General features: G+C 34.8%; 1 protein-coding gene across 1 annotated transcript; it reads left to right on the top strand.

The window, feature by feature from the left end:
• The first annotated feature begins 222 nt into the window (after positions 1-222).
• Positions 223-7,617, top strand: LOC132036799 (uncharacterized oxidoreductase At1g06690, chloroplastic). The gene is made up of 10 exons (XM_059427188.1): positions 223-602; positions 4,123-4,214; positions 4,313-4,353; positions 4,469-4,633; positions 4,729-4,751; positions 4,850-4,921; positions 5,101-5,268; positions 6,241-6,323; positions 6,402-6,464; positions 7,182-7,617. The coding sequence occupies exons 1-10, from the start codon at positions 392-394 to the stop codon at positions 7,365-7,367; spliced, it is 1,104 nt and encodes a 367-aa protein (XP_059283171.1). The 5' UTR covers positions 223-391; the 3' UTR covers positions 7,368-7,617.
• The last annotated feature ends 6,044 nt before the right edge of the window (positions 7,618-13,661 follow it).

Below are 13,661 nucleotides of genomic sequence, written 5' to 3'. Positions count from 1 at the left end.
AGGCTTGTAATTAAAACGCCACCCAAACATTTCAAAAAGTTGAAAACGAACATGACTTATAAGCTAAGCCAAACGGGCTCTAAATAATTGTCATCAGTACCATTATTATATTTTTATTTTTAAAATTATTCTTTTGGGTGTGGCGGAGTGGGAGTATTTTGATTTGCATTTTCTTGTGGAGGGAGTGGGAAGATTTAGAAGCCAATTAGCCATAACCATACGAGGAAAAAACACGTGTACAAACAAAAGCCATTACTCTTGCGTCATCAAACTTACAAGTTCTTGAAAAGCCGACGAGATAATCATTCAGGTTCTCACTCTTTCCCTGCAAAAATAAAGTCTTTTCGAATTCTTGAAAGTTTATTCTCACTTTTATAACACCTAATAGAAAATGGCTTTGCATTTTAGTAGTGCATGTTTGTGTTCTTTAAGCCAGAGGAGAGTTCAGAAAATCAGAGCAGTAGCTTCTGAGAGCAGCGTTACAGTAAACAAAGAAGTAGATAAGGTGAAGCTTGGTGGTTCTGATTTGAAAGTTACAAAGCTTGGAATTGGAGCTTGGTCTTGGGGTGATACCAGCTACTGGAACAACTTTGAATGGGATGGTAAGTTAATGTTAGTTAAAATTAGATAAAGTTTGTTAAGATTTGGTAATTGTGACTCTCTCATTATTAGCATTTTCTTTGGGGTACTATAGAAAACTACAGTTTTGGTCAATCATATTGCTTATTGGTTTTCCTAAATCCTGATTACATTTGTGGGTTTGCAAAATGATTTCTACTCGGTTCCTTTTTAGTCCTCTTAAAATCATATTCAAGTTTGATATTATGCAATCTAGGATCTGAACATTATGGATTTGAGTTGAATTCTACCGCAACATTCGGTTCGAAATTCTATCCGTTGCACTTATTTGCTATGTTGCTCGGACTCTTCAAAAGTGCTGCCGCACCCGTGTCGGATCCTTCAAAAATACACTACTTTTGAAGGATCCGACACGCACCCAGCAACATTTTTGGAGAGTCCGGACAACATAGCTTATTTGATTAATTTTTTAACACATATACAGTCAATCCTCTCTATAACAGCATCGTTGGGTCCGAAATTTTTTGGCTGTTATAGAGAATTGCTATTATACACCTATAACAACATTGACATTTAAATAATATTTCGCTGTTATAGGCAAAATTGTTGCATAAAACTTAATTTTTCATTTCTAATTGCCAAATTCTAAGTTTAATCACATTTGTATAACCAAGGAAAATCTTTTAATGATGAAAATATATATATTCATATGATATTTTTTGTCATAAATAGTGTATTAAATGATTAAATATTTGGCCAAAATCTCTACAGTTGTTATCGGTAACCATAGATATTCTATTTTTATAAAGATGGTTAATTATTATATTACCAAAAAAAGAAGATAGCTGGTAGATGGGGGGTAATTTTACAAAAGAGCGCTTGTTATAAAGTTGGTTGTTCTTTGTTATAGGTGAAATGCTATTATAGAGAAGTAAAATATAACATAAAAAATCGGTTCCGAAAAAACTTAGCTGTTGTAGAGTAGAGGGATGCTGTTATATGTGGATCTTTGTTATAGAGAGGTCTGACTGTACACGGTTTAAGCCAAAGTTAGTTAGGAGGAACCGTCACTCAAGTACTACATTTGATATTATGTCCCTTTTTTCCTTACTCTTAGTATTGTTTGTTTACTTTAACTTTTTATAAGTCAGGGATTTACTAGGATATTCATTCTGGAAATCTAAGAGATAATAGGTACATAGAAAGCTGGATATTGAACGTAGCTTGAAGGGAATGCTCTAATTTGTTGTGATTTGTGACTTTTGTTCCGAAAAAAAAAAAAGAAAAAAAAAGAAGGGAAATTTGATTGAGGCCTAAAGGCACCTTTGTGTACCGTTCAGGCGTTCACCAGCACATGATTGTCATACACTAAAGGGCAACGTTAACGGTAGTGAGAACAAAAGTATTCTTGATCTGTTGGTTCCCTCAGCTGAATGTGATTTTCATGATAACATTACCTGAGGCTAGCATTTCATAAAAGCAACTGAGAGTTTGAAAGGGAAATCGGTTGTTTGGTCGAACCAAGAGAATCCCATGTTTAGGATGAAAAGTGGGGCTTCACAAAAGATATATCAATGAAGAATATGTATCTGCATTTGAAGGGTACAAAGGAGGAGACCTTGACCTGCAACAGATATAAATGTATTTACTCAATCACATAGCTTGGACTTCTAGAACGTGGTGCCCTAGAGGATTTCTCTTGCATAGTAAAGAATGCCCAAGAAATTAGAGTTGGGAATATTCTGCAAAACAGAAAAAATTGAACTGTCATTGCACTTATGGACCGGGAATCCCGCAAAGCAGAAAAAATATGCCATCTCTTATGTACCAGCACATTCCTACTTACGTTTCCTTTGGGAAAATATATTGCTATTAGTTACTGTTGCTGCTGGAATTACCGCCACTGTTAGATATTCTTTTTCCATTCTAATTCGTTGCATATATTCAGGAAATTTATAGTTATTTTGTCCTCTAGCTTATGACAATATCATCATCATTGTTTTTCCTCAATGTAGATATTGAAGTTGCAATTGCTATAACAGGTATAAACGTGTTAGAAACAAAAGAGGTTATTTTAGGCTACATTAACGTCTAAGAAGCAGTTCTATAAGTAGAATATTAGTTGTTTCAGCAAAAATAACTTTCATTGAAGCATATTTTGGATCCCTATCTTATTGACGTAGTCTTTGAAGGGTGTCCTGATGACCCAAATTACACTTTTGCTTTTGACTCTTCTACAGTTTCCTGCATTTAATGTAACACAGACACTCCAGTCATCCCTTGTGACATGTTCCGTTCTATTAGAATGTCTTCTTCCCTCCTGGCATGGAGCCTACCATTTCCCTTAACATCAGATGATTAACTAATTCAAGTATCAGATTTGTCTTTCCTTTTCTCATTAAGTAAGTTGCAACCAGTTTGTCACCCTCTTCATTCATCCAAGTTTTTATTTTTATTTATTATAACCGAGAAATCCCTGAGGCCTTATGGTGCACGACTTTGAGACTCTGTGGATAATAAGGCCACCCCTCTATCCTTCCCATTTGAGTACCATACTATTGTCCACACTAGGGTTCTAACTCGTGACGTGTGCGTAATCATACGTCACGCGCAGCGCTCTTTCCACTAGATCAAGGCCTTGGGGCTCTTTGTGTAGAAAGTTTCTTGGAAAGCTTTTTTTGGCTTAGGCTGCCTTTACTAAGAAAAATGACTAAACTTGTATTCTAGCTAACAAGGGAAAGTTTTTTTTACTTTCAACTTTTCAAATCCAAGTTTGGCTCTGGTCAGATCCTTAGAGCCAGTGCCGGTGAGCAGCCTTAAACCAAAAAATAAAATAGAAAAGGTTTAGGAAAATAATCAAGTAAGCTCTACTTTACGACCGCTGTTCTTGTTATTCTCTTCTTTCAAAGCAATCACTGAAATTGATTCTTTTCCTTTCAATTTGTAGAAAATTTACCGTTCCAGCTTCCTCAGTGAAAAATTATCTAGTTTGGAGAACAGAAAATTCTCATATATATAAACACCTAAAATCTAAGCATGTGTAAGGGCACTTGCTGTAAGCTATGAAATGAGAAGGGCTTAACGATGGGTTCCTGCTACCTATGGTGGTTGGAGGATGAAGATATGGAGAGCTAAGGATTGAAGAACTGTCGCTCAATTTAGTCAATACTTGTTAGAAATGAGGCTCAATCTCATTTATTCATGCAGTACTTGCCTAGTTCTCTTAACAAGGGAAAACCTTATATTACTTTGGAGCTTTCCAACTTTGTCCAACTTAAAACATAAAAGAATATGAGCCAGGGTTTTGCATTTTCTTAATAGAAGAAAATGAAAAACTGGACATACCATGGAACCAAACAGGATGTAACATTTCCATTTTTTTTGTTGAAGATCTTATGGTAATTACTAGTAGCATCTGAAGTGTCATCCACTCTTTTGTTTTTCCCGGCTTAGTTATTTTGGTTGGGTTGATACGTAGCTTGTTCAGCTTCTCCACTATAGAACCAATATGTTTAACTCTATTTTATACGGATACGATGACAGATAGGAAGTTGAAGGCTGCAAAGGCTGCTTTTGATGCCAGCATTGATTGTGGATTAACATTCATTGATACTGCTGAGGTTTATGGTTCAAAGGTGAGGACTGGTTGTTATTTTGGCAATTCTCTTAGTCTGCTAAATTGTACAGAAAAGTAGACAATCACGAGAAAAACCACTATTTCCTCTACTTGCAGTTCTCATTTGGTGCGATAAATTCTGAGACACTACTAGGAAGGTGAGCTTGGGATTCTTCTAAATCTTCATTATTTTAACTTGTGGACAAAAGAATATCAATTTGTATGTTCTTCACATTTGTTGTTTCTCCAATATAAGTTACTGTTGTGTTTCAGATTCATCAAGGAAAGAAAAGAACGTGATCCAGAGGTGGAGGTTGCTGTTGCAACTAAATTTGCTGCATTACCATGGAGGCTTGGCCGTCAAAGTGTCCTAGCGGCCCTAAAAGATTCTCTTGCACGTCTGGAACTTTCTTCAGTTGATCTTTATCAACTTCACTGGTAGGCTTCTTGAGCGCTCTCCTTTTGGATAATTTTCTGTAGTTCTCTTAAGTAAACAATCAATTGCTGATAAAAGCTTATTGTCTAATTCTCAGGCCAGGAATATGGGGAAATGAAGGTTTGTCGTGACTAATGCCCTTGTTGTTAACAACGATTTAGTTTATAATTCACATGTATCATAGACAAAGCTTAGTCTATAAGAAAATCTTTTTCCAGGTTATATTGACGGTTTAGGAGATGCAGTGGAGCAGGGCCTTGTAAAAGCTGTGGGAGTATCTAACTATAGTGGTACATTTACTTCTCTCCCCGCCCAATAAATTTCAGAACGTTTTTCTTATTAAGGGTGTTATGAGAATATGACTCTGTCGAATTAACCAAGGATCTCCCCTTTTTCCAAAAAAATAAAAGAATAAAAAAGTTGTGTGCTACATACAATATTTGGTTGATGGAAGTAGTTCTTGCTTCAGAAAAGCGTCTTCGCAATGCATACGAGCAGCTGAAGAAGAGAGGTATCCCGCTAGCTTCAAATCAAGTGAATTATAGTCTGATATACAGGTTGCCAGAGCAAAATGGTGTAAAGGCTGCCTGTGATGAACTGGGAGTCACATTGATTGCATATTCACCCCTTGCTCAAGGTAAACCCTCATCTTTTTTCTCTTTGGAGCTCCTTGATTGTGCAATTAATTTGCCTATTATTTGTTAATTCTGGGTTTAAAACTGTTTTGTTGTGAAGAGTGTACAATGACCCGATTTACAGCCTCAATGAACCAGATGTGCAATAAATATTAATGAGGTTTTAAGCTGTTTATGTACATGAAAAAATTTGGAAGCTGGTTTCCTGCACCTTTGTCACCCTGGTATATAAATGATTTATGTCATCACACATGTATATAGGGTTTACTTATTCTATACGAGTATAACTTACTGAAAATTCCTCTCTACAGCAACTATTCTTGCACCAAAGTTTATCCAACAAAGTTAATAGTTCTTTCCAAACGATCATGCACGAACTTGGACTTATCATGTTTGGATTGTCATCTTATTGGTATATGAAGTCTTTTATAACTCTTATGTCATACCTGTCTTTCCGATTAAATGCGATGAACTTGGACTTATCATACTTGGATTGTCATCAATGGAAGCTCTGCATTGTAGAAAACTTGCTGAAGCATACTACAATGCAACTGGGTTCTTGCTTCATGTATTATGAAGTAACACCAAGTTCTGGTTCAGCTACTGCCTTTGCTTCTACACACATGTTTCATTTAGGCTAACTGGAGCACTAGATTGTCCTTACTGCGGTTAATTAGATTACAGCAAACAAATCATGTCTCTCCAAGTTGCATACCTAAGTCTGTTTGCTGAAGCTGCGGATATAGCAATAGTTTGTCCCTTATTTGCTCTCTTTTTGGTGTCTTTGGAGGGGGGCGATACGATGTTACCAGCATTTTATGCAGTTTGCTTCAAAGAACTTATTATTGGGCGCTGATAATGATATGTTTCAGCATCTCAACTGTTTTCTGTTTCAAGTTAAAAGTAAGAAAATTCATGTCAACTTTGCTTGGTATTATGTGGACCAAACTCATTACATTTCCCAATTTATGCAGGAACTCTGACCGGAAAATATACTCCAGAAAATCCTCCTACTGGCCCTCGAGGACAGCTCTATACCCCTGAATATCTAACCAAAGTAAGGGCTTATACTATATCCCTACAGATTATCAAGAATTTAACTCCTTATGGCTCAAGAACTTTTGTGTAATTGCAGTTACAGCCGCTCATAAATAGAATAAAAGAGATAGGAGAAAGCTACAGTAAGACTTCGACGCAGGTACGTCTTCGTTGTTTCTGGAAAATCTCATGCTTTGGCTAGCTTAATTCTTCACGTGTAGCTTTGTTTGGTATGCTGTAACGCTAGTCATAGTAGAAGGTGTAAGTTACTTTGGTAATATCACCTCCATCCCAAATATAACGTCTTTTAGCAGGAAAAGATAAAGTAAAAGTGACAATGGACCGTCAAATTAACCCTTCTAACTGGGTGTCAGGGCTTTCGTTCAATAGTGAGAGCGCAGCATGTGATGCGTGGATTAGGCACATGTTATGAGTTTGAACCATGCTACAGACAAAAGCGTGGTATTTAAGTGGAGAAGGGTGGTCCGAATTTCGAATCGTGCGCCAGCTAGACCTTAGGGATTTGTCGCTTGTTAGTATAAAGTTCTTTTATCAAAATAAGACCTTTTTTTTTTTTTTTGTCTTTTTCAAAAGTTGTGGTCTTTGAGAGTTATATATAATCATTAGAAGAGTCCAAGTTCACCTTTGAGTTTCAGCCATTCAGTACTCAGTACATTTTAGGTCCTTCTGGGATGACTTGTGGAATGTGGTAGTCATTAATTGGGCAGTCCCTGGAAAATCTTTTTTTTCTTTCTGAGAAACTGGTGCTGTCAGTCCTTGAAAAATCTTAAGGAGAAAAGGCTAAGGGAAATAATGATTTTCATTAAATGGAAGATATTTTTGCACTCATTTGCTGTTGTCTTGTTACCCTTCACAGGTGGTCCTGAATTGGTTGATTGCACAAGAAAATGTTGTTCCCATTCCAGGAGCCAAACATGCAGAGCAAGCTAAAGAATTTGCTGGTGCATTAGGTTGGAGACTCACTCAACAAGAAGTCGACGAGCTTCGATCTTTGGCATCAGATGTAAAACCTGTTATAGGTTTCCCTGTTGAAAAGTTATAAGCTGACAAGATATCATTTTTACGATAATATTTATAGAAAATGTGATTAAGGAAGTCTTGGAAATGTTACCAGTGCTGAGTCCTTGAAGGCTTAAACAATATTCTTTGGAAAAAGGTTATAATGAACCCAAAAAGAATTCATTTTTCTTCTCTAAGAGAAAGAGAAAAGGAGATAGAACAAGAATATCTCACTATCTTCTATTATAGACCGGAATGGTTGCGAAGAAGAAAAAGTTATTTGTTGGATTCTACTTACAGTACTACTCCCTCTATCTCAAATTATGCTTTCTAAAAATAGTTGTCTCAAATTATTTATTATTTTAGAAGTTCAAGATAAAATTCATTATCCTTTTCGCATTTTACTCTTAGTATTAATTTTTCTTGAAGATTACAAAGATCTCAATTAGGGGTGTACATGGATCGAGTATTCCAAATATCAAATCAAACTAATTGTGTTGGGTTTTAAATCTATAAACCAGATCAAACCAAATCAATAAAAATCGGGGTTTTCAACCTCGGATTTTTCGGGCCTTTTTGGTAAAATCTTTATACAAAATATATAACTTGTGCTTCAAGTATTTTTTTTTAGTTTAGTAAGATACAACTATTAGCTGTGTATTTTCTAAAAAACTAACACAAAATATGACATGAGTGATGACATTGTACTAAAATATTCAACTAAAAAATAAATAAAATGAAATTGCATAAAGCAAATATTGCTAATTAATAAGTCATAATATAAATGATCATAATCTAAAAGTGCTAAGCCATGCTAAAATAAGTATGCCTAAAAAGTATTAATTTCATGACTAAATATTAAAGAAAAAAATAAAATTAAGTTATGTATTTTCACTGTCTAAACCAATGCAAAATTAAAGAATAGATATCCAATATTATTGTTATTCCTAGTGTTACAATTGAATTTCTTTTGTTAGTATTAGTATTGATTTGGTTTTGGTTTGAGTTTTATTTGAGTTACTAACATATATGAGCTTGAAATTCTAAGTTCTAACTAGAAATAATAGGTTAAAAGACAAAAGCAATTCAAAACTCTAAGAAATATTTATAAATTACATTATAAATAAATATTTTTATGTATAAAATATTTTTAAAAAGGTAGACAAATAATGTCGGCTTGGTTTGGTTCGATTTGACCTTTTTAGTTAAAATTAAACTAAACCAATTATGATAGGATTTTTTAATACCATACCAAGTCAAACTAAACCACTAGTTAAATTTTTTCCTCAGTTTGATTCGGATTATCGGTTTGGTGCGGTTTGTCGGTTTTCTTTGTACACCCCAAATCTCATTTATGGGGAGATAAGATAAAATTAATATTAAATGAAGAAAAATCATATATTAAGACATAAATAAGGATAAAATAGTCAGAGCTTCTTTTAATTAATATTTTCTTAATGAGCGTGTAATAAGAAAGAAATATGACAGATAATTTGAGACGGAAGGAGTATCATTTTAACCTTTTGAGTTTTGAAAATATTGAATGGAAAGAAAAGCTGATTTCAAGTCAATGGGTGAAATCCAGGCGTGTTTTGATATGATTTTTTTGGTTCTTTTCTTCAATATTTTTCTCAAAACAGCGTTCGATCGTACCATTGGATTGATTTTTTAAAATAGTTCTTGAAGATAAATTTCAAGTTTGATAAAGTGATTTAAAATCAAATTAAATACATGTCCAAATACAATTTCGACTTTCAAATATCCTTTCTCAGAGCACTATTTTTGTTTCAAATGTCACATTTTAATATATCCATAGGCTTACCTAATTAGTCGTAACACTCTTGAAGGTAAAAGTTATATAGCAACTGTTATTTTTACTCCTATAAACTGCCCAAAAACATTTTATAAAACCTGAAATTTTGACGTATTTTGTTTACCGTAAGTTTTCTTTTTCCTTTTTGATTTAGATGCCTATGGGAAATATTAGTTGTAGGAATTTCTATCGCTATCCAACGTATGAACAGGGCATTTTTATTCAAATATGCGATACTGATACTGACATCAGTCTCTCAAAATAATAGTCGTCGAATAATGTAGTAAGAAAACGTTTAAACACGTGGAATTAATCAGGAAGTCAAGAGCAAAACGCTCTTCATTATTACCTATATAGAATATAATTCTAATTGACCTCAGCACTGAATTGAACATAAACAAATTCAAGAAATTATTACTTAAAATAATGTACATCTGAAAAATGAATCTATCATTGGTTTACAAATATAAAAAAACATACTACTTCAATCATAGTATAATAATTGACCCCAATCTTCTTTGTCTCCTTAATCAACATCATAACTCCTTGAAAACAATAATTAAAAAATGTACTACAAGCGAATATTTAGGGGCCGTTTGGACATGATTTCATCTCATGAGATGAAATCGTATTTGACATCATTAATTTAATTCTTAAGTTGCAGTTTTTTTTTTTTATAAACATAAAAACTCCAAGTTGTGAAAACGATTAAAATTTCCCTAATTCTTATACAATCTTACCAAATAAGTAAATCATAGTTCATAATAAAATTAATACCCAACTAGAACGCCTTTCTAAAAAATACAACATCAATTGATCAAACTTTAGTTCAATAAAAAGGAAAATTAACATGAATAGTAATGTAACTATTTTTTAATATAATCCTCCCACATGGTAAACATGATTGGTAAATATATTTTACCAACTTGCAGATTAATATTTAATACAATTGGTTGGTAAACATGATTGGTAAATATATCTACCAACTTAGGGTTTTTTTTTACAAAATATAAATGTATGGGTCAAATTTTACATTTATATTTTTTGAAATCATGATTTCAAATCCCAAATCATGCCTTTTTGGATGATTTGGGATTTCATCTCATGAGCTGAAATCACATGTCCAAACGCCTACTTAGTGATTTAAAATAATGAGTGTATAGGTTAAAAAAACCTCCTAACCATCATCATTTTGCGGTTTCATCCCTAAATTATATTTATTAGTGTTATTGTTACCCTGGACTATAACTTCCTTTACATTAAAATCCAGATTGTATATTTGGCAAAATGTTTGGAATAACTTGGTGAGAGACGCACGAAGACGAAAAAGGTCTTAAAAATATGTCCACCTAGCACAATTAGTTCGGGGGCTGTGTGAACACCCAGAGTAATTAGGTATGAAACTCGGAGAATAGTGATAATTTAGGAGTTTTTTAACCAATTCACTCAAAATATAAATTCATGTGTATCGTCACTTGGAATTCTTTGGTGACAAAAAGGGATTGTTAATTCTTTGGTGACAAGAAGGGATTGTTCAAGTGGTAAGCACTCTCCACCTCCAACAATAAGGTTGTGAGTTCGAGTCACCAAGGGATCAAAAACGGTGGGAGCTCCTATGGAGGGGTTAAAAAAACTTGGAATTCTTTGGATGTGCTTTTGGAGCGTGATTTTCACGTAACATGTTATATTCCTCCAAGGGGTATTTTAATATACGTTCATGATAGTTTATTAAAGTGCGGGAAAGTGTCACGCCCCAAAACCCACCCTAGACGTGACCGCATCCGACGTCATGAACAACATCGGAAGAACCTAAACGACCCAATAATAACACTTAGACCATGTGTTCAACATTTGCCTCCAATAATTTATAAAATAAATGTAACGTCAAGTTCCTTTTTAATAATCTTTCTTATTAAATTAAACAAAGTTATAAGTAGCTATTATATCAGGATCATAATTATGAAATAAGATCAGCGGAAGTCTAATATAAGTAAATAGAACGTGGCAAACACCTATTAAGTCGTACGAGACTTTGACAATCTACTCACAATTCTGACAACTATCTATGGAGCTTCTAAGAGACACAACAATCGTCTAACTTCGGGACGCAGCCCGGAAATCTAGAATAATAAATGAAATAGGAAGTGTCCCACGAAGAAGGATGTGGGCTCACCAAATCGACAACAGCAGCAAGTTCTCCTAAGTGTCGAGAGTATCACGAACCTCGCTCTTTCTCCGTTTCCTAACATACCAAAAAAAACCACAATGGTATTCGTACTCGGTGAGTGCTTATAGGGACAACAAGTATTATGAAAATAAAATATAATAATAAGTAAAGAAATAAGTTCTGAAAAAATAGCATAAAACAGCCAATCCACTTTGCGATTCTTAATACCATTCATTAAACAATTTACCAAGCCATTAATCAATATAAACAAGTACTCAGCATGTGTATCTCAATAATAAATATCAAAATCCATTTTAAAGCCTTTTGTCAAGTTACAACTTTCAATTATGCCTTTCAAATTGATCATGATTGTCGACGGTTCAGCGAGAGAATAAGAATATCACACATGCCAATACGGAGCCCAAGAATCAATCACATCGAAGGGATGACCATAGAGGTTCCCTTGTCACCAAGCGCACCACACCGAATATGAAATTCTCGGTGGCTATCTTTCTCCCGAATAGCTAGGCCATTAATACACCCGGGTTTCGAACCCGTAGTGCCACTTCTTCCTCCCCGAATGGCTAGACAATTACCACACTAGATCCATAGTGACTACCCTTCTCCCGAGTAGCTAGGCATAAACGCACCGGAATATGAAATTCTCGGTGACCACTCATCCTCCCGAATGGCTAGGCATAAATACACCGAATATGAAATCCTCGGTGACCACTCATCCTCCCGAATGGCTAGGCAAAATCACGTCAACGAGTTCATAAAAAGATAAAAGCCGAATTACAATTCATCTTAAGGTAATCACATCACCATTTACCATTAAGGTTCATTATGCCATATCGTAAAAATAAATCATTTAAAAGAATGTCTTGAAAAAGTTTCACTTCTTTAAACAAGTTTCAATTTCCACAATTCATGATAACATACTTTTATGAGTCAACAACCTTTCAAGTAACTAGTTAAATCATCCATCAAGAGAATTCCAATATTATTACCAATCGTTATCCTTCATTATTAAGCATCTCTTATAGAGGAAAACATTCATAATATCATATACATATATAGGTTCGTTCTGATCTAGGTTTAATGTGGGTTTGTCCCACACACATTAACCACCATTTAGACTATGAATTAGAGTTCAAGAAATATGAAAAGATTACTTTTCCTTTCATTCATTAAAGAATCTTGAATAAAATTTATACTTCCAACAATTGTTTCAAAAGTGATTTTCATTCAAAATAAGTTTTCAAAAGAGAGACATATCTTAATACTTTAAACAAAGTTTAACAATTCACTTTTCTAATGAAGAACACCCAAACCCTAGCTTGAATCGCTTTGGGAAGAATTATGTTGCAAACCCTAGGTTTTGGTCACAAGAATCATGTTAAGAATCATGGGTTTGACATTAGAATGGATTAGTAATGTTAAGGATGTCCTTACCTTTGATTTGAAGACTTGGAGGAATGATTTTCGTCCTTAGGGTTGTTAAGAAAGTGGAGGAATAAATAAAACAATTGTCTTATTTATACTTTTCTGGTGAAAACGGGTCAAAGGACGCCCCCGAAGGACGGACCGTCCTTTGGTGGAAATTTCTAGAGAGTTCTGGTGATTTTTGAGGCGTTACGGTTCCGTGTTACGGCCCGTAACATGTGTTATGGTCCGTAACGTCTCACCGTAACACAGGCCAAATTTCCAGCAAAGACAGGCTTCAGTAAAACGGGCATAACTTTTTGTACATAACTTTTCTCGGGCTGGGCTACCTACCATTGGAAAGATATTTCAGATATCTACAACTTTAATCAAGGAAGTTTTTCCAAATTCGCAACAAATTTTCATGAAAATCGCCCAGAAGATAGACCTACCAAAACTTAGGCGAATTTAAAAGCTCTTAAGAACTTCAATTGTTGGTTTGACTTCAAAACGACCATCTTCCACCCGAATTCATCAAGAATGGATTCATATAGATACAATATCATCTTAATACTAGATTTTTACATATTCACACCTAACCCGAATTTACGGAGTGTTACAGAAAGGGTGGTGGAGATGAGGGTGAGGAGAGGCGTGTCTATTTCAGAGAACCAGTTCGGATTCATACCGGGGCGCTCAACTACAGAAGCTATTCATTTTGTGAGGAAACTGGTGGAGCATTATAGGGAGAGGAAGAAGGACTTACGCATGGTATTCATCGATCTAGAAAGGCTTACGACAAAGTGCCAAGGGAGGTTCTATGGAGATGCTTGGAGACTAGAGGGGTACCTGTGGCGTACATTTGGGAGATTAAGGACATGTATGATGAAGCCAAGACCAAAGTAAGGACAGTGAGAGGGGACTCAGAACAC

This window comes from Lycium ferocissimum, chromosome 11, assembly GCF_029784015.1.
Source record: "Lycium ferocissimum isolate CSIRO_LF1 chromosome 11, AGI_CSIRO_Lferr_CH_V1, whole genome shotgun sequence".
In the NCBI taxonomy this organism is placed as follows: domain Eukaryota; kingdom Viridiplantae; phylum Streptophyta; class Magnoliopsida; order Solanales; family Solanaceae; genus Lycium; species Lycium ferocissimum.
The sequence above is the reverse complement of the archived record's forward strand: the minus strand, read 5'-3'. Positions and strand labels throughout refer to the sequence as shown.

What these genes read in the sequence shown, in the direction of transcription:
- LOC132036799 (XM_059427188.1), top strand. Translation starts at nt 392, where the DNA reads ATGGCTTTGCATTTTAGTAGTGCATGTTTGTGTTCTTTAAGCCAGAGG. An exon ending in GATCTTTATCAACTTCACTG is followed by an intron (nt 4,634 to 4,728) that starts GTAGGCTTCTTG and finishes TCTAATTCTCAG; the next exon opens with GCCAGGAATATGGGGAAATG. An exon ending in ATATTCACCCCTTGCTCAAG is followed by an intron (nt 5,269 to 6,240) that starts GTAAACCCTCAT and finishes CAATTTATGCAG; the next exon opens with GAACTCTGACCGGAAAATAT.